Source organism: Medicago truncatula, chromosome 4, assembly GCF_003473485.1.
Source record: "Medicago truncatula cultivar Jemalong A17 chromosome 4, MtrunA17r5.0-ANR, whole genome shotgun sequence".
NCBI classification, from domain to species: Eukaryota; Viridiplantae; Streptophyta; class Magnoliopsida; order Fabales; family Fabaceae; genus Medicago; species Medicago truncatula.
Genome location: NC_053045.1, coordinates 3,902,539 through 3,926,438, shown reverse-complemented (window position 1 = coordinate 3,926,438; position 23,900 = coordinate 3,902,539). Strand labels below are relative to the sequence as shown.

The window sequence follows — 23,900 nt, the reverse complement described above, 5'->3', positions numbered from 1 at the left end:
TTACATATTTTAATAAGGTTTTTCTATATAAAAAATTATTATTACTTTTTGTTGTGTTAACATGTGCAATATTGCACATGTAAGACAAACCCTTTTAATAATTATGAAATAGCAAAAAAAAAAACTTAAATTTTGAGGCAAATAGAATAGTTTCCATTCATTATTTGTTGAAGTCATTAATTCTTTCTAATTATGGTCATAATGTCTAAACCAAACAAAAAAGTCGCTTCACATGAAGAGACAATCGTGTGGGATCCATATCTGAACCGAATTCAAAAACTCAAAACTCCCTCCTAGCAATATAACATTTTACTAATCATAGTAACAATTACTTAAATTTTCAAACCGACATTATTAATTAACACAAATTAACATAACATCTTTTCTAAAAATATACTAAAAATTATCAAACCGACATTATTAATTAACACAAGTTAACATAACATCTCTCTCAAAAATATACTAACATAGTTAACAGATAAAACAAAAATAAACCAAAGCTTTCACATTTTTAATGTACTTTATTTATGAAAGACTAAACATTGAGTAACATTTAGCAGATTTTTAGGAAAGACAGAAAAATAAAGTGAATTGTGATATTACAATTTTGAGTAACTATTACCGTTTTGTGTTGTTATAAATATATTTTTGTCAATTTCTTTTGTGACATTAGGAGAGTGTTCCTCCTTTCTATTTTTTTGTCCCAAATCCAAAGGTACATAGGAGAGTGGTCGGTACTTGGTATTATAGAAAGTTTAAACTTTGCTTTTTTATTCTCTTACATCGTTGTTGTTTGTTTCTGTTTTATGGGTTTTGTTTACAGTGAAGGGTACAAGAAGGACAATGTCGGTGAAAATCAAAGTAGGAGATGTTGAACTAAGAGCAAGAACTGTGGTACATAGTAAATGGGCTCTTTTTCTTTGTTTGGCTAGCTTTTGTGCTGGAATGTTATTCACTAATAGGTACCTCTTTTGCTTATGAGTTTCTCTATTTCACTCAAGTTTTGTCTTTTGATTTTTTCCCAGTTATGATGATCACTGTGAGTAACTGATATTTTACATTTCAATGGGTTTGAACCTAAATGATTTTGAAGGATATTGTAGAGATTCACAACTACTTGTTCTGCAACATTAAATCATTATATTATTGATTTAGCATAATTCTTTTGTACATAGGGATTGACCTGGTGGTGTAAAACTTTGGACTTAGGAGCATGCTCCTCTCTAGGTCTAGGTTCAATATTGTAGGTGATAACAATTCTGGTGTTGGGCCAGTCCATTTAGGAATTTGCTTCGACTTCAACTGGGTCCCCGCTAGTAAATGGTGGGATTGGTCCTCCAGATTAGTTAGTCCTTCGCCGGATATTGAGTTTCTAGAAAAATAATAATTAGCATAATGTTTTCAATATTATTATTTTAAACCTAAGTGGTGGATGTTTAATATCAATTAGTTTCATTGGATTTGAACTGCATTGCCATGAACTATATTGCTTATGCATTGAACTCTTATCGCTATTATTTATATTGTTTTCCTGTCACTTTATTGTATATTATTTAGATAATCATATTAGAATTGTTTGTTTAAAATGAGCAAATGAGCAAGGACACAAGGATTTTCGCTTCCCTTCAAATTATTGAACATAATTAGAAAGATTCGTAAAAATGTGGATATTAATCATGAAGTTTTCAAGTGAATAAATACATTATTATGAGCTTAATTGAATGAAAGTTTTTTTTTTCATATACCACAAACTTTTGTTCATCTCACCTTGATTTTGGTCCTGCGAGTTATTCACTTGTAAAGCAGGATTTCTATATCTAGTGTTGATTATATCATTATATGCTATTATAATTTGAAATCGAAACTAGTTTCCCTCTGATTTCTTCTATATCTATTACATTGATATCTCAAAAGAGTTAAAATTTATAATACGTTTAATGTTAACCTTAAATTCTGAATCAGGATGTGGTCGATGTCTGAATATAGAGAAATTTCAAGGACCTTTAGAGAGATGAAACCAATAAAATTAAACTCAGATGGTTGTAATCTTAATCTAGTAAGTGTATTAGTCAAATTTTAACTCATGTCGTATTTTTGCTATGCATTTCTCTCCCATCCCATGATAGACTTTTATTTAGCTCCTCCTCAAATATCCAACAATCTTAAAAGTTTTGTTCCAATGAGGTGTAAGAAAACAGGAATATATTTGATGTATAGTTCTACACTTTTTTGTTTCTTTTTTATTAGTTTGTCACACCTACTAACATACACACACGACTACTAGTGTAAAATCTACTTGTATTCAGGTTTTGTATTTAACTAGAATGTAAGTCATCACCTATGAATGGATAAAATGTTGGATATATAAAAGATGCAATGTTAGGGCAAAAATTTTTTCAAAAAAAAAATGTTAGGGCAAGTTAAGCGTGTTTTTTATATCTAACATGTATTTAACGTTTAGTTCTTAAGCTGTCAAGCATATAACTATTAACTACATCTTTTGTTATTTACAAATGTGGTCATGACATTTTTTTCTCTATGTTTCTTTCGTTGCTCCAAAGGTTGTAAAGCCTAGCTCCAATTACAGTAAAGTGGAAGTGTTAACTACCCAGAATGTTGTCAAGTAAGCCATACCAATGGTTGTTTGCATTGAATCTATTTCTATTTGTATCAAATAACGCTAATTCTAAAACCATTATTGTACATAAACTGCAGGAATTCGAGTAAGACTATCTTCTCTGGAGTTGAATCTTAAATTTGCTTTGATGGCTCATGCCTGTATTTATGGTCAATAGTTCTGCATCAGGAAAACTAGAGAGAGTTGAATCAACTCCAAGGAAAAAATGTTTCATTGTTATAGGGATCAATACAGCTTTTAGTAGCAGGAAACGAAGAGATTCTGTTCGAGGAACTTGGATGCCACAAGGTGGTTCAATGATATTTCAGTGTATCCTTGTTTTTTCTCTTCACTTTTTGATTCTATGTACCTAATGCATCTGACCCGTGGTTTGAAATAAATAATCCATCAGCTGAGGATAGAAAGAAGTTGGAGGAAGAAAAGGGCATAATCATACGTTTTGTTATAGGTCGCAGGTTATATTCAATGTCCCCTGATATTCACTGTCTTTTTTAGCATAATTACATATTTATGATTATTTTGTTGCAGTTAAGTTCACATGTGATTTGCTCATCAAAACTTTGTTTGTGACCTTATCATCAAATTATTTCAAACTGATAATTGATAGTTGATATTCTCTCATTCTGATGTGAAGTTGGTTTATATATCTAATTTTTTATTTAAATGATCTTTAAATAATTATTGGCAAGGTCGATGATGAACTCCTATTGGTTGATTAAATTCACAATTCTTTGTGGTGTTAGAAGTAATTGATTGCCCATATTTAGTTCACCTTTTTGTCTATAGTTCTACATCAAGTGGAGTTCTTGACAAAGCTATTGAGGCAGAAGAAAAACTTCATGCTGACATTTTGAGGCTGGTGATCTTACTTCCCTGTTATTTTTCATTGAAATATATTTATTATTCTATGTCCTATGTATTTTGTCCTCTTTTTTATATGAAAATAAATACATCCATGTTTGAACAGAACCATGTCGAAGGATATTTGGAACTATCAGCTAAGACGAAAACCTATTTTTCAACTGTTCTTGCCTTGTGGGATGCAGAATTTTATGTCAAAGTTGATGATGATGTTCATGTGAATTTAGGTACATTGAAAAATTCTTCTGCGTTTACAGTTTGTTTTGTTTGATAAAATTCTTACTTGCTCCTTATATGTATGCAGGAAAATTACTTTACATTGTTTTATAAAAGAACAAATGAATTAGTTAAATTTATTACAACTGTTAAGTAAAAAATACACCTTCTTACTTGTATGATTGAATGATTGAAGCTTCTAATTCTAAAAATGAAAGGGAACCATTTGCTTACTTACTTGTATGGTCATTATTAGTGTGAATGGATAGAAGAATGAAAAGGCATAAAATCCATTAAATTTTTATTTGGTATAAGTTTATTCGACCACCTTCTTTAGAAAATTCATAATAGATATCACTATTCAACCAGTGAAAGTTTGTGTAGATTATGTGGCATGGGTTTATCACAAAGCAACCAAAATTGTTGATCAATATGAACATTCATCACTAACACACTATGTTGTTTATTTTTTAAATCTCAGCAACACTTGGATCGACTCTGTCTATGCACCGTCTAAAACCTCGTGTGTATGTTGGGTGCATGAAGTCTGGTCCTGTCCTTTCTCAGAAGTAAGAAAATATGAATTGTATCTTTTTTCCAGTATGTTTAATATTATTTCTTAGGGTAACTATCTTGCCACAGGGGAGTGAAATACCATGAACCAGAATACTGGAAGTTTGGTGAGGTTGGAAACAAGTACTTTCGTCATGCTACCGGACAATTATATGCAATTTCACAAGAGTTGGCAACTTATATATCAGTAAATCAGTAAGTTTTGTTTTAGTTGCATAAATATTGAGATATTAGTGAAATTGATATTCTACTTATAAACAATTACTAATGATTTTGTGGACTTTGTATCGTTCTTTACTCGTTATTAATGAGTAAAACAATCATTATTAATTGAATGATTTTTCTGACTAATTTTACACATAATATTTAATTCTTTGATAGATTAATAGTAGTTTAATTTTATAATGTCAGGGATATGCTGCATAAATATGCGAATGAAGATGTTTCATTGGGATCATGGTTCATAGGCTTAAATGTGGAGCATGTTAATGATGGAAGAATGTGTTGTGGTACACCCCCTGGTATGTTCTTTTGATTCTCATCACAATATACTCACTCTGGTCACATTTATAAGCAATTTTTTCTTTAAAAGAAAAACAATGCGACACCATTGATTTAGTACCTCTTCAGAAGCATTAAAACTGAACAGCTAATGAAAAACTTTGCATAAAGTTTCATTCTCGAGAGTTCTAGCAAACATCATAACATATTAATGTTAAATTTGAATTCATTATTAATAACTAACTTTGGAATTTTATTTAATAGTAGTATGTTACTCTTGTGCAGATTGTGAGTGGAAGGCGCTGGTAGGTGATATATGTGTTGCTTCATTTGATTGGAGATGCAGCGGGATTTGCAATCCTGTTGAGAGGATGAAGTATGTTCACCAGCATTGTGGAGAAGCTAAAAATGCATTGTGGACCACAACTTTCTGATATGTCACAACTCAACCCTCATCTTGAAAGATTAACATATGAAAGTAGTAGGACACATGCTGCTTGAGAGACCTTCTTTTTCCAAACTGAGGAGAATGAGGTAACCTTCCCGATGATAATGAAAAAGTAGGAGAGTAGAGTAGCAACCAACCGATTGTTTTGTTACGCGGCCGGAGCACTTTCTTTTCTAGTTCTCGGCCACGTTAACATTTTGTAATAATCAGTTTTATTATGTCCAACTTCTTTTTTGATAACTTATTTATCTTTTCTTTAAAATTTTAATATAATTTTTGTTGTTTTTCATGATTGTGTTGAATATCGAAGTTGGCAGAGCAATAAACATAAAGTTTGGAAAATTGTGTGGGATCCATATCGAACTGAATACAAGCCATTCTTGACAAAACCCAAAATCCCTCATAACAATATACTATTTTTACTAATCATAGTAACAATTACTTAAATTACTAAATCCACGTTATTAATTAACACAAATTAACATAACACCTCTCTAAAAAAATACACTATCGTAGTTAACACATAAGACAAAAATAAACTAAAATTTTCCCATTTTTAATGTACTTTATTTATGAAAGATTAAACATTGAGTTACGATAAAACTTGTTGAACTAAAACATCTAGCATATTTTATGGAAAGACAGAAAACTAAAGTGAACTGTGATCTTATGATTTTGAGTAACTGTTACCGTTATTCATTGTTATAAATATATTCTTGTCAATTTCTTTTGTGACATTAGGACTAGGAGATTGTTTCTCCTCAAACAAATCGTTATAACAATCGTACAATAGATATTCCAAACAATGTTTGTTTCATGTGTAGGAAATTTACCCAAATGATTTATCCTCTATTCACGCTTGAAGAAACATCAAGACAATTTGGTATACGAGTACTGATCATTAGACGACGAATCACCCTCTAACTCTGAAGGGATACACCAGAAAAAGTATGCTTGCAATGTATACTCTCTTAAGCCTGGCCTTTGGTCAACAAACTGAATATAGAGTCATCAATCCTTTGAAAGCTTAGTATGTGATGAGTAATTTATTTAATTTTATATAAATCTTTCTGATATGGTTTTTAGCAAATGTACTAAAAATGTATCGAAGTAATAAAATAAGTTCGTATCCACGAGGACTGTGTTAATCTCAATTTAGCAATAAAGTAAATATTTAGGATGTATAAATTATTTTGTTTAGATTTGATTTGATTGCATAAAATTAAATAACATAAAATAAAGATTTTGTTTGAAAATATAGATTTGGTTATAAAATATATACATAGATGAGATTAGGTCTTTCGAATTGATGATGTTGCATCAACGCTAGTTTTTAGTTATGTTTATGTCGTTTTTATGACATTTAGAGAGACAACTATTTATAAATCATGGTGAAATCAGACCAAAACAGGAACAAGAGCTCAAAGAGACGAAACTGAGAAAAAGATGAAGAATTTCTAAGAGTGAAGCATCGTGCCACGATGAAGCTTGTTCGTGGCACGATAAGTGAACGTGGGACAAAGGTTCAGCACTGGAAATTTCGTGGCACGAAGCAAAATGCAACGTGCCACGATGCTAGGTTTTGTCTGCTGCCACGTAGGATTAATGAAGCTATTGTGCCACGATTGGATCGTATCGTGGCACGATGATGGGCTTTCTGGAACCCTAAAATTCTTTCTATATAAGACCAGCTGCGGCCAAGGATTAGAGATCGATTGTGAAGTGAGATTTTGAGCATAGAAGACATCAGGAGACCGAAGAACAAGCCCTGAATCTCATACCAACTCATAGTTGGTCCGGATTTATGTATGTTCACTCTTATTTATGTTTATGATCGTAAAACCATGAGTAGCTAAACTCTTGGTATGATTGAGCCATGATGAACCTTTGTAATATATGATTTAGTAGTTGATACTCTCTTATTTAATAATATTATTCAGTCTTTATTCAGAATCACTTGTGTTTATTGATTTCATATAATTGCTTGTATGACTATTAACCCTAGCTTCTTGAATTTATATGAATTGATATTAGGAATTGAATGACTATTAACCCTAGCTTTTAATCCTGAATTAGTAATTCTGTTTGATTCAACATAGGAACCTAGAGATAGGAAATTGAGAATCATGACTTATGAATTAACGTTCTTTTATCGCTTCCGCAGTTATTCAATCGGTTTAAGAGATTAAAAGGTTATAACTTAGGAAAGGGTTTTGATTGAAGAGATTGATCAAAACCAATTTGTTAATTTGTCGTAAAGAATGAATAGTAATTAGTAAATAAGGGAGGTAATTACTCATATAGAACAATAGGGGATTCATCGGCTTAATCATTCTTCTTTAATCATCTTTTCAAACAACCTTTACTTACTTTTGTTATACAAAAATCATCTGCCTAGGGCAATCAAAATAACTTTTACATATCCTCAAATAATAACGTACTTGCTATAATTGGAATTAATACAGTCCTTGTGGAACGATATTTATTACTACTTCGATAGTTATTGGTACACTTGCCAAATATCTATCACGAATCATCCATGTTTCCCTAATTGGTATACTGCACCTATTCTTATGAATGATTTGCTAGTTCCACAATAGTTAACAAAATAGTCCTAATCAATCCCTTGGCTTAGGACCCTCTTCTCAAACTACAACCCCTAATTCCTTAGGTGGTCTAATAATCTTTGAAGATTTAAACACGTTAACCTAATATCACTAACAAACGATTATCCATTCCTAGACTAACCCTGTTTATTAGAACAATTCAATTTTGTCTAAGTAGAAAGCTATGGTCAGTAATCATTCATTCTCACTAAATCATGTTTATATTTGATCAGGATATAAAAAGTATTAAGAACAATTGAATTGAATAAAAACTAGATTTTCATTCACAATAAATAGAGTTTCACAGCAATATGGTTCAATTAGGGTTACAAAGAATCATCTCAGACCTAATCTTTAAGAGATTTAGCTATTCATAATTGAGTTTACAAATAGCATAATCAATAGTGGAATCAAAACATACATGAATTGATAGAAGGTTGAAGAAATCTCCCTCCGAGCCGTCTTTAGGTCTCAAAATCACATTTTGCTCTCTCCAATTCGTAACCCTTGTTTTCAGAATAGTCTTCAGCTTAAATAGGCAAGAACTGCTCCTAAAATCGTGGCACGATTTAAGTAAATCGTGACACGTTTCTGCTTGTGTAACAAACCACCTAAATTAGGGTTTCCATAATCGTGTCACATTTTTACCATTGTGACACGTTTTCACCAATGTCGAATGCAAGTTTCTTGAAAGCTCCAAATCATGACACGTTTTTCAGTTATCGTGACATGATTTCCTTTCTTCAGTTTCTTCGGTTTTTCTTGCTTTTCTTGTTGCTTAAGCTTGCTTGTGAACTCAAAAATATCATAAAAATACTCTAAAAATAGTGAATGAGTGACTGTCATCACTTTCCCTCCATACGATCAAATTCAAATGAAGAGAGCAACTGGCAAATATATACAAAGTATGAGGTAACACAGACTAAGCAAGCTATTATTCAGGATGTCAAAATCCCTTACATGAATGAAAATAACTTTTGATTCAAGCTAAGGGAATATGATACATTTTGTCAAAGGCTCAAATATCCATAAAAAGGAAAACATTGCAACGATTACAACATCAAGGAAATATGTGTTGCAACTTGCAATGGTAGAACATAAAAGTATATTCATGAGTGCTCAAAAAGAAAGAGAGAAATACCAAATCACTTTTGAAGTCAATATCAATATCAATATATGTTCTCAAGATAAAGAAGGAGAGTGCTACTCATGCCAAACATTTTCAATTGAAAGACCACACTTGCACTAAATTAAGAAATTGTAATATCCTCTTTGTGAGAAAAAATATATGTATATTATCACAAATTTTGTAACATATCACTGTTGTAAATTGTAACTCCTCAAAAGGCTAAGTTGTAGCTAACTTTGGGAAGACATGAGATTCAGTTAAGTCGGATCTTTGTAGATAGAAATCTAAGGTAAAGATATATTGTAATATTTGTAATGGGTTCAAATTATAGTGGGTAAAGTCTTCAAGGATATCGCGGCAAAATTAAAGGGGACAACTTTAGATAGTTGTCAAGTTTAAAGTGAACCATTATAAGATCATTTGTGTCTTTTTATTTCTTTGTTCACATTTCTCTTAGAAGATGTTTTATTTTAACTAAATATGTTTTCATAGAACACGGAAAAAATTTCAAATACACCACAATTAAATTCTCCTTTTGTGATTTTCTCATCTTCAACAACAAATTTAAACGACTACTTGAAGCGAATCAATTATACAACAAATTTTGTCGGATGTTTATCCAACTTTACATGTTCAACCACTTACATACAAGTTACCTCATTCCCAATTTCCCATCAAAGATGAATCTATTTGGTGAAGCCACATTGCCTCCTTCAATACATGTTTAATGATTTTAGTAAACATAGGCAAAATATTTCCCGAGTGATTTAACTAATTTGCAAAAGTGCTATTATTTGAATATATATTATGCAGAAAAATGCATGAATAGTACTCTTGGGCATGCATGCCTATTTATATTATAGATAAAGAAATTGAATTTAATAGCACAAATAGCAAAGCCTTTGCCATGGGTAAATCACTATCAACATGTGGACTGAATACATCAATGATGGACAAAGACATTTAATTGAAAGTGATATATCCGTCAAAAAAAATTGAAAATGATATATCCTTTCATCAACTGAGTTGGTATAGTCATGTTATATATCCAAATTATACGAACTGTGGGGCAAAAATGTTTCGAAAAACACACACAAATGTGGATGTAAAGCAAGTTTGTGGCAATATATATGATTTCTTGTTAGATATTTTACAAGTTATGCTTTTTTTAATCATTTTACTCATACATAATGTCTACCATCTTTGTTAAAGAGATTGAGTTCAGTTCTACTCGAATCAACGTAATTTAGACTTACAAGTTATGCTACTAAAAGTAGTTTGTTTGCTTAAAAAAGCTAATACATTTTTATAGATAAATAATAAGGGAACTTCTACGGTACACTTGGAAATTACGGTGTACCGGTACTCTCGCTTACAATTTTTATAAATTAACTATAATTTTTTATGAAGAAAATAGGTGTTTGTTGACATATATATTTTAGAAAATATCATTTTATAAGAAAAAATATCATTTCATTTTTTATAAAAATCATACTAATTTTTTTTACATTTTATTGTAAAAAATAATCAAAATTCTCTATTATGAGTAATAAGAATTCAGAAAAATCAAATTTTATTGCGTTGACGATTTTGGTGAATAAGATTTAGTTATTATAATCATAGGTGATAGAAAATAATTTTTTCCTACAAAAAATAACTCATTTAACTATTAATTTAAGGATTTGGTGTACCAATACACTCAAATTATTGGATGTACCATAGAATTTGCCAAATAATAAATGAAAGAGTGAAAGGATTTTAAAATATTTTTACACAAGAATAATTAAACCATGCACATCAAAATATACATTTATCATTTACCTTCCAAGAGAATATTTGGCTAAATTCTAACTCAACATTTAAGCTTTGTTCATCCTTGAATTTAGACTGATATTTTTCTTTTGAAAAGACCAAAAGAATTTAGACTGATATATCTTAAGAAATTGAATATGGCATCTTAACTTTTATTAACAATCCAAATGCATGCTTAAGATTACTGATTGCACATGTCTTGCATTTGCCAAACTAATCAAAGAAAGAACCTCCAAATCCATTTGTAGACATTGGTGGACTATATTTAGGGCCATTAAGCATATGATTATACATTACATTATGATGCATTTGACCAGCACACTATATATGTCGAGTATACATTACATTTTGAATGTTAATTTCATACAATGAAACTTTTGTGTTTATTTCTGTTGCTTTATGATGATTGTACAGAGGTGAGATCTTTCCCGTCTATTTTCTTAGTTTTCGTTTTAATAATTTTCTCTCTTTATAAAAGAAGCTTCTGTGTTTATTGTTTTGAACAGCATATGCATTGGTGTAGTTTTTTTTAGATATAGTAATTCTGGAAAGCAATTTTTTTTTTTTTTTTTTTTTGCATAAATAAGTTTTTTTTTTTTAAGAAAGGTTGGTATAGTGGTGTGAAATGAAAGGTAGAGGAGGGGGGAGGTTGTGGTCCAAATAGTGGAGCCAACAAACCCGTGCACTGCAATCTTTCCAGGGACGAATAATGTGGGTTGCTACTATTACAATATTTGATTCTTCAATTATTTTCTGTCACATTTTCTCCAGCTCCAGCTTTATCATCTATCATCCTATCCTATCGATATATTCAGCAAAAAAATATTTCTATACAAATTTTTAAACTTAAATTTGAAATTGTGTATTAGCTAAATAATGACTTTATATTAAACTTTAAGTAAAAATATCTAAAAACAAATTGTTTTGCTCAATAGTAAATTCAATTCATTAAGAATTACAATTATCAAAGGCACCCAAAGACAATTTGTTAATGTTATGATATTAAAAATGATAAAATCTAATGCGGCAACCAATAGGTTACTCTATGTAGAGCATTTACAGAATCTAGTCCGTAACCAGGGGTGGATCAGGGATGAAAATACCAATGTGGCTAATTATTTTAGCGAAGTTAATTACGTTAAAAATAAAAAATAAAAATGTTCATATTTTAGTGGAATTTAACTTTTTTTAATTGTACCTTAAATAGCATTATAAAAAAGATAAAATATTTTAAATAAATTGTCAATTCGAATTAAAAGTTTCACCCAAAAAATATATTCCTTTATATATATTTATTGATTACGTATGAGTAAGTTACAAACTTTTAATATATGATGATGTTGCAACTAATAAAACATATCAAACACTATAGTCTAGTTGTTGATCAGTTATTATTGAAGTTTATGCCGTGTCGATTCCGTCGTGTTCTTTTTTACATTTATATTATATTAATTAATTCTTTAAAAAAATGACAAAAACAATAGTCCAAACTTGAACCCAAGACTATGAGTTAGGAAAACATGCACTTGACCATTAGACCAATACATCATATATAATTATATTTCCAAATTAAAAATATATGATATAAAATTTGGGATTGAATATAAAAAATAAATAAAAAATTGAGCTAGGCTGGTGTGGCAATAGCCACAGCCAGCCTTGAAGGGATCTGTCCCTGTCCGTAACTCAAAAATACTTTAATGAGATGGTGAAAGTCTTTTGCAACTAAGCCAGAAATCATGTGTTCAAATCTTGTCAAGGAGAGCAAAGGTCAAAGAGAACGAGGAAGAATAAAAGGGTGGTTGATCTATGAGAAAGGTGGATTGCAACGATAAACGGTGGAATGGGTGGAACAACGGTGAAATGAGTTTCAACGAAGTGAAGAAAGGAAGAGGAGAGGTGGAAGATACGAAGCAACCAGAGTGAAGAAAGGAGGAGGAGATGTGACGGACAGTGGGAGTTGAAGGTGGGTCGAAGAGATTTGAGGAAGAACGATGTGTTTTTTTATTTACACAACTTTTTTGTTTTTTTTATAAAAAAAATAATATATTTGCCACATGACATTACCTTATTGGTCAATGAGATGTGTCATTTCCGTCCTAATGACTCTGAAGTGCTAACCAAAAAAATCAACTCCGAGTGTGATACACTTTAAAGTTGTATTTTTTAAATGCGAAGAGAATTGAAGATTTGAGTTGACATCACATTATATCAAATGTTCGTGAAATCTTTTATCTTTTCAATATATTTAGGAAATTACTATCTTGTTTAATATTAATACCCATGGAAATGACAAAAAAATACCGTAAAAACAGATTAAGTAATTAAAACCAGGTATTATTCAAATTCAGAAAACCAGGCATTATTAACTCTCTAATTATGCTTATAGATTATACTAGTAAATTCCCTAATCCCTCCCCCAAGAATATATAATAAAGTGTACTACCTCCGAGTGTATCTTTTTCAAACTTCACAGTTTGAACACTGTGTTCTGTATCATGCAGCAAAATAGTACACTCTAGTACTCCACACTCTTCCCCAAAAACAGCGCGTGCTCTCACTCTCTCCCACGTTCTTTGTCTCCACGTTCCACTCACTCAACTCAACTCAACTCCCTCAAAACCACATTCAAATTCTCAAACAACCTCAAACTCAAAAAAACACAATCTTTCTCTCTCCTTTCTCTGTCTTCTGCAAAACCACATTCACACTCTCAAGTAAAGTTCTCTACTTTTTTCATACACTCACCGACCCATTTGCTTCATTCACCATTTCATGCAAAGATTTCATCTGGGTTTCTCTCAAAATCCAAACTTGATGATGGATTCTTCTTCATTATCTCCTTTGTCTCTTCAAACCCAAAAATCACCTTTTCAAAACTTACCTGAAGAATCCTCACCAAAACAAACCAAAAGAAGCTTACTTTCATCTCTAATGGGTACTAACAACATCACTTCTTCAAACCTTAGAACCCCTTCTTTTGAAGAAGATAACTACTTTGTCACCCTTCTCAAATCGTCAGAGAAAAAAGCACTTCAAGACCTCAAAAAAACCCTCCTTGATGTCACAAATGAAAAGAACTCTCCCAATGGTGAAGTTTCCATGTGGGGTATTCCTCTTCTTGGTGGAGATGACAGAGCTGATGTAATACTCTTGAAGTTTCTAAGAGCAAGAGATTTCAGAGTTAATGAAGCATTAAACATGATTACAAAGTGTTTAGCTTGGAGAAAAGAGTTTAATGCTGACACAATAGTTGAAGAAGATTTGAGTCAGTTCAAGGAGCTTGAAGGTGTTATAGCTTATATGCAAGGCTATGACAAAGAGGGTCATCCTGTTTGTTACAATGCTTATGGTTTGTTTAGAGATAAAGATATGTATGAGAGGATTTTTGGTGATGAAGAGAAGCTTAAGAAGTTTCTTAGGTGGAGGGTTCAAGTTCTTGAAAGAGGTATTAGGCTTCTTCATTTTAAGCCTGGTGGTGTTAATTCTCTTATTCAAGTTACCGATCTTAAAGATATGCCTAAAAGAGAGTTAAGAGTTGCTTCTAACCATATTCTCTCACTCTTTCAAGATAACTACCCAGAAATGGTTGCTAGAAAGGTACTATTTTTATTGAGTAAATCATGATTTAGTCTATGAAGTACTGATACGGAGATGGACACCGGACACGACAGACACCGCTAATAATTTGAGAAAATCATGTAATTCAATGTAATTATATGTGTCTGGTGTCGTAGACGTGTCCGACACCGGGACACGGCTAATCTGAGGAGTGTCCGTGCTTTAATAAGTACCAGTTTTAATGACTAAAATAGCCAATTTCATGTACTTTAGAGACTATTTATTACTTTTGTATACTTTAAATTGGTATTGTTTTATTCATTTTTGCTGTTTTTGAGTGGATTGGTTGTTTTACATGTTAATTAATTTTAAGTGTTTGTTTTTGCTTTTTTGGTGGTTTAGATTTTCATCAATGTGCCATGGTACTTCAGCATGTTGTATTCAATGTTTAGTCCATTTTTGACACAAAGGACTAAGAGCAAGTTTGTGATCTCAAAAGAAGGAAATGCTGCTGAGACACTCTACAAGTGAGTATATAATTGTTGTTCCATTTTGGTTTGCTTTTCTGTCATTTATTTTGAACCTTTTACAAGTCACAAATACACTGATCTAGAATGTTTTAGTTGGCTTTGTTTCTCTCAATTTTTATCTATATTAAGATCCCTTTCTACTATTGTTTAAGATTTTGAATTTTCTTCCATTAATTACTTTTACTATTGAAGCTGTCTTTCTTTTGCTTTTTCTTTTGCCTGCAATTGGCAATACCACTTTTTATTCCGTCAGCACATTTGTGGTCGTTGAATCGAGATTCCATCCTCGGTATTTTGGATTTGTTTCTCACTGGAATTTCAATCGGTCTGATCTCGAGTCAATGGCCACCGATATGCTGATTGTGTGAATGCGTTAAATTGCCGACTGCAGACAATTCAATCCATCAAAATCATGGTGGTATTAGCATGATGTGATTTTTTTCAAATTTGTCTTCAATCAAAAGATGCACTTACCATAATCAGCAAATAATGTTTCAACTTTCCTTGTGTTTCCATTTTGGGATTTGCTTTCTGAAATTTATTGTCTTATGTCTTATGGTCAGATTCATTAGACCTGAGGATATTCCTGTTCAGTATGGAGGGTTAAGTTTGCCCAGTGATTTGCAAAATGGTCCCCCAAAACCAGCTTCTGAATTCACTGTCAAAGGAGGGGAGAAAGTGAATATACAAATAGAAGGAATTGAGGTAGTAATCATTCATCCCATACCATTTTACTCTTCCCTATGCAGATCAGATTATGATTAGTTCTTTTCTTTTGGCATGATGCAAGTGGTTTGTTTCCTTTTGATATAAAATATTTTTTCTTAAGATTCTCTCTTGAATTTTTTAAACTTATTTATTAGCCCCAAAAATTATTAGAGTTAGCAATTTGATCCCTGAAATATATTTTTTTCTATGACATCAATTATGTGCTTATAACATAAGTGCTTTTGTATAAGCTATTTTCTATAACAAAAGTTGAAATACAGTCAAATTATTTTTATATAAATTATTAGCGGTTTTCATAGAAGGACTAATGTGATTGAGAAATTTCAATTTAAAGAAATATTTTAATTTAGTTCATTTCATTTTCCTCTTAAGGATTAAATTAGTGATTTAATCAAATCAAATTTCATACACATGGAAGCTGATTTGGATATTTTTTACTTGTTGTGGGTGTGAATTAGGGAGGTGCAACTATCACTTGGGATATTGTTGTTGGAGGCTGGGACTTAGAATACAGTGCTGAGTTTGTACCAAATGCTGAAGGTAGCTACACTATAGCAGTTGAGAAACCAAGGAAGATTGGAGCCTCAGAAGAAGCAATGCACAACTCATTCACATCGAAAGAATCCGGCAAAATGATACTCTCGGTGGACAACACTGCCTCAAGGAAGAAAAAAGTTGCTGCTTATCGTTATGTTGTCCGAAAATGCGCCACCACTTGAGTGATCACCATTAGCGTTGTGTTTGGAAACCCTAATTTCTGCATAGAGAACTTGCAGTGACCTTGAAGCTGCGCCTACGAGAGTTTGGCTATCATGGTGTCCGGATTTTTAACTTGTTTTCAAACACACGCGGAGGCTCTAATAGCTTTTAATTTTAATTTTTGCTAATGATGTTTTTCTTTTACCCTTTCTCTGAAGGGTCTCATTTATGTTTCTGAACTTGTCATGGCATGTTTAACCTTAGAGGTATTAATATTAATTAACTAGTAGTTTTGTAGTGTAATGTAAAAATGAGAACAATGTTGGCACTTGGCAGTAGTACTAGTATATTGCTTGGAATAGAAGAAAAGCAATTAAGTTTGCTTATTTAACATACCATGTTACTGTTTGTTGTGACCTTTTTGGTGGGTTTTGGGACAAGGTATTGTTGTGTATGTTGCAAGTTGCAAACTACAGAAGGGTGACTTTGTGAAGGTGCAATCTTACAATTGTAAGATTTAATCAAATCCAATGTCCTATATCAACAATATTTCAAAGTATCTATGAAATTGCTAAGGATTTATTTATATTCACAGTTGGTCCAAAATACTATAGTATATTAACATTAAGTTTTTTTTTTTTGTTACAATATAATAACATTAAATTGGTAAGGATGGATTGGAGAGTTGGAAATGCATTTTGATATTAAGTGATTTAAGTTAAGGATGCATTTGATAAGAGCTAATAGATAGATAGATAATAGATTCACATAAAAAAAAATTGAAATTCTAAAAAATTTTGAAGTATTGAAAATATGATAGACTATAGTATTCATATAGTCCAATTTTAGGATCAAATTAGGCAGTTGTTATTCAATGTTCTTTTGATGTTGGGTTTGGTTAATTGAGGGAAAGTGTTTGTGATGTGTTAACAAAAAATTGAATGGGAAATTTGAATTGAGATTGATATTGACTAGACAATGTGTATTGTAAGGTGAATTAGCTCACTTTTTTGCATAAATTTGGTATTGTTTGAATATATGCATTAGAGCATGATTGTGACTTAAAGTTCCAAAAAAAGAAGAGGGAAGAGTTCACGGGTTGTGACTGCTATAACGTATTGAAGGAGTTAAAATTTGATAGTGGAGCCTTGATTTTTATTTTTCTTTACTTACTTTTCTAATGTTGTGATAGTGATGTATGTCCGTTCTTGTTTTGTTTGATGAACCATTTTGGCATTTACCTTTTCTTTTCAAATTCAAAGTGATTCTATTCTCTTCTCTGTCTACCACCTTTTAGTTCTAACCAGTGTCTCAGGACAATGATTAAGGAATTTATATTCACAATATCTTTCAATAATTTAAAAATTCTGAAAATTAATTTTCAGAAATTAAAAAAATTGAAAAAAATTCAGATATTTTTTTTTTTTAAATTCTGTAATTCATTTATTGAATGTTAGATTTTTTTTTTTTAACAAATGAAAAAAAAATTTACAGAATTTTATTTCAAAAACCTTATTTTCCAGAATTTTATTTTCTTAGAAAAATAAAAAACTTCAATTTCAAAATATTTTTTTTAGGATTTTTATTTTATTTATCAGAATATCTTATTTTATTATGAAATTAAAAAATATATTCTTTTTAGAAAAATAAAAACTTATCTTAGTTTTCAAAATTTTATTTTTATTTAAATAAATTTTTTTTTCAAAAAAAAACATTCTAACATTCAATAAATGAATTTCAGAATTTTAAAAAAAAATTATCTGAATTTTTTTATATTTTTTTAATTTCTAAAAATTAATTTTCAGAATTTTTAAATTGTTGAAAGATAGTGTGAAGAAAAATCTAGTGCTGAGAGAACATGATAAGAGTATGTTCTTTACTTAATCTAATCATTGAATCCAACTTTCCCATGGTGGATTAACCTTTCCCATGTGAACACACACCACACCAGAAATTTAATATGTTATTTTTGATCAAGTAATGATTACACAACTTTTTCATCAGTTAGCATTCTCTTATGCATTCATCAAATTTCCTCTCTCTTCTCTTAAGAATATAGATTTTGTTGGTCTTAACCTTTCGATTTTGAAGAAAAAGTTCAGTCACTGTATTAGGACACTCTCAAACGATTCATTTGTAAAAGATAAATAAGTATTTTTCACTCTTGAAATATATTAGTAATCACTAATATACTACATGTTTAATTAGTACTCCCTCCGTCCCTTAATAAGTGACACAGTTAACCCAATTACGCATACCAATGCGTAATTTTGAGTTTAAATATCTTGAATAATATATTGGAAAAAATTATGAAAATTTGATATTTTGAAAATACTCATCGAGACGAATCTAACGACGTCTTATATGATATTATTTATCTTTGTATATTAGTAGAAAAATATGATCAAAGTAAGTTAGGTCAAAATTGCACATTTTCAAACAGATCATTTATTGTGGGACGGAGGGAGTATTAGTTAGGTGAAGGACTTCGTTGCGTTTAGATTATCAAAAAACATATAAAATTTGTAGTTTTTGTACATCAGAATGATGTAACTGGTTCACTGATTGACATGGCGAAGTTATTCGTTTGATTTTGGATTAAAGCAAAAGTAAAGAGTTTCTCTTACAATCAGTGAACTATTTGTGGTTTGTGTCTAACTTCTGGAATGAACTATTTGTAGTTTTGCCTATTGGAATAGTGCATGTATTATCTTCTCTGCTGAGCATATTTGCAGTGATTGTATAGTGCAATTGGTGTAAACCTCTAATTCAAACAAGCATTGACCAATGAATCTTGGAAAAGGAATTTGTCATCATATACAGGTCTTTCATTTTCTGAATCACCTAACAACAAATAGTAATTACTATCTTGCTAGTATTTCCTTCCATTTTGATTAAATATAAATAGATGTAAATAAAAAAATACACTATCTAAACTATCATTCATTCGAACTTTTTTTTTTAGGGGAAATCAATCATTTGAACTTATTTCATGAAAATATAAATTATTGGAATCATAAAATATAAAGGAGTTGAAGTGTATTATAAAAATAAGATAAACAAGTAACCCTTTTTGACGATGTTTTTGAACATATTTTTACATTTTTCCGGATTATGTAATCTAAAAATCTGTAGGGCGTGCGAAAAACCAATAGGTAGGGATAGAAACCATCAAAGTATTATCCTATGATTTTTGCAGGTATAGACAAAGAAACTTAAGAGTGTATTCATTTGAAGCCTACCGGACCATTTTTTTGCTTTGGGAGCCGAAACCCTTCAATTGTTGTAGAGTGGTAATTGCTCATTTATACTTCCAACGATTCTTCTCAGGCACCCAACGAACAGTAGTTAACTGCCGTTCAATACTTTATTGGTTGATTATGACATTTTTTAAATCGGTTCAACCGATTTAAAAAGTGAGCCGAGCGGAGTTAGGGTGTCTAAAGAGCAATCTTCTTATAGAGTTAGGGTGCATTTTGGCAATTGAATGTATTTGGGTCTTTTCTGCTAGAGTTTTTGCTCCTATCAGTGTTGTGAATTGCTTTTCCAGCCCCCAGCATTGCTCAACTTCTTGATCTATATATCTAGTGGTATCAAGATGACATCAGGATGTTTTCTAAGAAATGACCATATATTATATACATTCCAACATTTTATAGTATGTATGTGTCAAAAACAAAAATTTCAATCTCTCATAGTTAATCACTTATGAGAACACCCAACTCCAATGAAACTACACCTCTAAGATCTATCAAACACTCTTGTCATGTAATGGTTTTAAATTCCGGCTACGATGCGGATGCGCCTCAAAAACTGTTATGTTACAGCTGCAATTGAAGTTGTAGACCGCAATTTAGAAGTAATTTCTAGATCAAGAGCAATATTGTAGGTTCTTCTAGCGATGTCTTTTATTCCCTCTCAGATTAACTGGCTGATCATTCAAGAACAAGCATATGGCTGAACAATCATCAACATGATAACAAGGATTCTTTTGTTTCCAAGCTTGAACAGCACGTTTGACTAACAATTTGGCTGCTAAGGACCTCTTTGGTGCTGATGCAACTATGGTTATTACTTCAATATTTGATAGCGCATTCCATACCTATAAAAAAGATCACTTCATTGTTTAAATTACTCTCAACAACCGCATTTGCGGCTAGTGTATGGAGGAAAAGATTTTGAAGTCTCTACAACGGCATCACATCTGCCACATTTTTCCGCCGTATAACGAGATTGGCGTTGTGTGAAAAAAAATAATTCTCTCCAGCCACGCAGTCAACCACATCGATGGTCGTTGGATCAAGATCAGATGATCCATGTTTCAAGCTCGATATCTTAGATTTTTAAAAAAAGTCAAAATTTGCATTGAAATCTGAACCGTCTGATGTTGATCCAATGACCAGTGATGTGTCTGATTGTGTGATTGCATACAATCCAAATCCTTTATGTGCGCGCACACTCACTTAATAGTTTGAGAAATACTTTATAAGATCATAAGAAGTATAGTAAAATTTGAATACTTACCCCATCACTGGCCAAAACAACAAACTCATCTTGCTTAGTAATTTTTCTATGAGATACATCAGGAACTGAAGAGAGACCATATTCTTTAAGGCAAAAATCTCCAAATGCTCTTGACATAGCTAATCCAGGACAATCACCTTCAGCCATCCAAATTCTTTTTACATCAGGATCTTCTTTTGCTGCAAAAACTCTTCCTCCACAATTAATCACTCTCTTAGCTTCATCTAATAATGACAATAAAGAGAAAAGGTTAATTAGGTGGTTACAAACTTGATAAGAATGTAAATGTGTGTTTGATTTTGCGGGCACAAAAATTTGTTTTGAATAAACTGATTTTGTAAAAATGAATTTAACGATTAATTAGAGTTTAAAAATTAGGTTTTTAAAGAAAAATGCTAGTAATCATAGATTCAAATTAGAACTAATTTTATAGGTAAAATCAATTTAAAGTGACATCATAAATCAAAATCAAGTTGAGACTTACTTGGAACATCCGGAACCAAGTCGGTAGATAGTTGAATAGGAATAAGATGGTTGTCGTCTGCTTTTGTGCAAAGTACTGCACGAGAATCGCCCAAATTGCCAATTATCAATTGGTCACCCTGGAATTTTATTGGAAGTCAAATAATTTGGTTAGAACTATGACACTAGAAAGATAGTAATAAAATCCGTAAGATTTAAATTAAGACCACTTTCTTTTACATTGTTGACAATTGCAGCGAAATAGAGCCGATCCAACTATGATTTAGGTCAAAACGATAACATCAAAATTTTGTTGTTATGACCACGATCACGGTCGCGAACATTTTACTAAAACCTTCATACAAAGAACAAAAACCTGAGAGGATATAGACATGTTTACCTGTTTAATTAAAGTTACAGCTACACTACCTCCACAAAATCCATCAGTTTTGGCAATGTTCTTAGCAAGATCTTCATCCATCTCATTGAAGGAGCTGAAAAGGTGTTTTTCCCATGAAGTACAGGACAAGTGTTGTTTATCCTCATCATAAGTGTTTTTGTTTGTAGCATTAGCACCATCGACATTTTGTTGTGACATTTTGATTGTTGTAGAGAGTTTAGAAGGTAGATTGTCACGTATACATTGTGCAAATTTGTGTCCTAGAGGACCATGACCATCGAACACACCACAAAAAATTGTGTCTTTTTCTCCGCCAAAGTCCTATTGATAGTGCATCAAATTGAACATTAAATTTGACCGTTCATTTCATGAAATAAAAGGCATCATAATAAAAAAATAAAAAAAAATAAAAACATATGATTACATATCTAAATAAAACATATGATTAGTAAAAAAAAAGGATATTAAAGATTGTAGAAACATTGAGCTTTGAATATGTAGTTACTTAAAGAATTGAATATGATTGTGAAAAAAGTGTAACAAAAAAGTCATGGTTTTTAGGAATATATATAAGGAGACAATTAACTGTGAAATAAAGTGGCACATTTGGATAAATGCAGTTAAAATATCTTATAGGTATGACAGTTAGGACTTCTTAGCTGTTAGATCAATATCAAACGATTTATATTTTTTATTTGTATTTAAAATCTGATAGTAAAATGAAATATGAATCGTTTGATGTTGATCTAATGACCAACATCTTTATCTAAATACAACAATTGCCAAAACGCTCAAAAAAACAAATGAGGCACAAGATTTGATTGAAAACTTAAACCCCCAATAAAATCATATATCTATGCAAAAATAAGAAACAAAAGTTGATGAAAGATGCATGAAGAATGTGTTACCTCCCAAACTGTGATTGCATCTTGATTAATTCCTTTTGTACCCTTTTTGCAGTACATTGATATAGATTTAGAGGATCCTTTAAACATGACCTGTGACCCACCATTTTCACTTGTAAAATCAATGTCCTTTTGGTCACATTCATCATATTCCACATCATGTACCTTGCCTATAATTGAAACTTGGCAGCTGCAAAAATTTCCCATATCTTGCAATATGCTATATTACACAACCACACTTCCAAATTTATGGAGGAAAAATTGATTGTGTTTTTTCTTAAGAAAAAAATGATAAAATTTAATGAAATCTTGGATAAAACAAATCTTTGCTAGATTTGTTCCTGCGCAGCTGTGATTATGAGCCTAATTTGGATTAAATTAGTTGGCTCTATTCTAATATGGATTAAGATTTGGTCTATTTTTGTAGGTCAAATAGGATTGAAAACTCATTTTAACTGGTTTGGATAAGACCTAAAAAAGAGAGAAAATATTTAAAAGGAGAGAAATAAAAAGAAGACAAGGTAGGTAGAGAATTTGATAAAATGTAATGTCATTGGTTTTTTTTTTTTTTTTTTTTTTTTTTACAAAAATGAAAAAAAATCATGAAAACAAAACAATATATTGAATTGTTAAAAAAACAACGGTACATTGAAAAATGATTTGTAAAAAAAAAAAAAAAAGTAGAGTTCTTGTTCTCGCAACAATAGTTTCCTAAAAACACATGGAAATGACCAAAAACCCCAGCGGTAGTTAATTATCGTCGGTTTCTTTGTTATAAGTCAACGGTAGTTAACTACCGCTGATGATTTTTTGGTCATTTTCATGTGTTTCTAAAAAACAATGGATGTTAAAACAACAATTCTACAAAATATATGAGTATTACTTTTCCCATCCTATGGATTTCTCGTGCGCCCTATTATTTCTTCCAAAAATGCCCTTGAAGTTTCCGGATTTCATAATCCGAACTAGTGTTTTCCTTTGTTATAGGGTGAAAAAATGAGTTACGGATTTTTTCGGATTTTGTAATCCGAAAACTTCAAAAAATAGGACGTGTTACATGATTTTTTCGGATTACATAATTCGAACACCCCCTAAACACCATTTTTCAAGGGAAAAACAGTTATGGTTATATAATTCAAACTGTATCAGCACAAATTCTAAACATTTTTGTAACATAGATAGTCATTTTAGGAAGAATATTAATCTTCATAACTCTCATCCTTCTGTTTTAGGTCAATGTTACCTACTTTTAGTCAAAAATCGGATTTTCGGGCTACGGATTGCTCCAAAACTTCTCCAAAAAATC

At 31.2% G+C, this 23,900-nt stretch overlaps 3 protein-coding genes across 3 annotated transcripts; 2 read left to right on the top strand and 1 right to left on the bottom strand.

Moving 5' to 3' along the window:
- Positions 1-719: 719 nt before the first annotated feature.
- Positions 720-5,468, top strand: LOC25491425 (probable beta-1,3-galactosyltransferase 2). The gene is made up of 12 exons (XM_024782825.2): positions 720-962; positions 1,963-2,056; positions 2,562-2,623; positions 2,716-2,723; positions 2,807-2,926; positions 3,030-3,093; positions 3,425-3,497; positions 3,606-3,726; positions 4,197-4,284; positions 4,358-4,483; positions 4,700-4,809; positions 5,075-5,468. The coding sequence occupies exons 1-12, from the start codon at positions 844-846 to the stop codon at positions 5,221-5,223; spliced, it is 1,134 nt and encodes a 377-aa protein (XP_024638593.2). The 5' UTR covers positions 720-843; the 3' UTR covers positions 5,224-5,468.
- A 7,914-nt stretch (positions 5,469-13,382) lies between these two features.
- LOC25491424 (patellin-6) lies at positions 13,383-16,701 on the top strand. Its single transcript, XM_013599335.3, has 4 exons — positions 13,383-14,384; positions 14,748-14,872; positions 15,439-15,580; positions 16,063-16,701. Exons 1-4 carry the CDS (start codon positions 13,560-13,562, stop codon positions 16,321-16,323), a joined length of 1,353 nt encoding a protein of 450 aa, XP_013454789.1. The 5' UTR covers positions 13,383-13,559; the 3' UTR covers positions 16,324-16,701.
- Positions 16,702-20,155: 3,454 nt separating this feature from the next.
- LOC25491423 (probable protein phosphatase 2C 65) lies at positions 20,156-22,868 on the bottom strand. The gene is made up of 5 exons (XM_013599334.3): positions 22,598-22,868; positions 21,690-22,010; positions 21,312-21,429; positions 20,828-21,051; positions 20,156-20,405 (listed from the first exon to the last, which is right to left on the bottom strand). The coding sequence occupies exons 1-5, from the start codon at positions 22,799-22,801 to the stop codon at positions 20,199-20,201; spliced, it is 1,074 nt and encodes a 357-aa protein (XP_013454788.1). The 5' UTR covers positions 22,802-22,868; the 3' UTR covers positions 20,156-20,198.
- Positions 22,869-23,900: the final 1,032 nt, after the last annotated feature.

Coding starts and splice junctions, on each gene's coding strand:
- LOC25491424 (XM_013599335.3), top strand. CDS start 13,560: ATGCAAAGATTTCATCTGGGTTTCTCTCAAAATCCAAACTTGATGATG. Junction 14,873..15,438: donor GCTGCTGAGACACTCTACAA/GTGAGTATATAA, acceptor TCTTATGGTCAG/ATTCATTAGACCTGAGGATA. Junction 15,581..16,062: donor TACAAATAGAAGGAATTGAG/GTAGTAATCATT, acceptor GGTGTGAATTAG/GGAGGTGCAACTATCACTTG.
- LOC25491423 (XM_013599334.3), bottom strand. CDS start 22,801: ATGGGAAATTTTTGCAGCTGCCAAGTTTCAATTATAGGCAAGGTACAT. Junction 21,430..21,689: donor CTGTAACTTTAATTAAACAG/GTAAACATGTCT, acceptor ATAAAATTCCAG/GGTGACCAATTGATAATTGG. Junction 21,052..21,311: donor CTTGGTTCCGGATGTTCCAA/GTAAGTCTCAAC, acceptor TGTCATTATTAG/ATGAAGCTAAGAGAGTGATT.
- LOC25491425 (XM_024782825.2), top strand. CDS start 844: ATGTCGGTGAAAATCAAAGTAGGAGATGTTGAACTAAGAGCAAGAACT. Junction 4,285..4,357: donor GGTCCTGTCCTTTCTCAGAA/GTAAGAAAATAT, acceptor ATCTTGCCACAG/GGGAGTGAAATACCATGAAC. Junction 4,810..5,074: donor GTGTTGTGGTACACCCCCTG/GTATGTTCTTTT, acceptor ACTCTTGTGCAG/ATTGTGAGTGGAAGGCGCTG.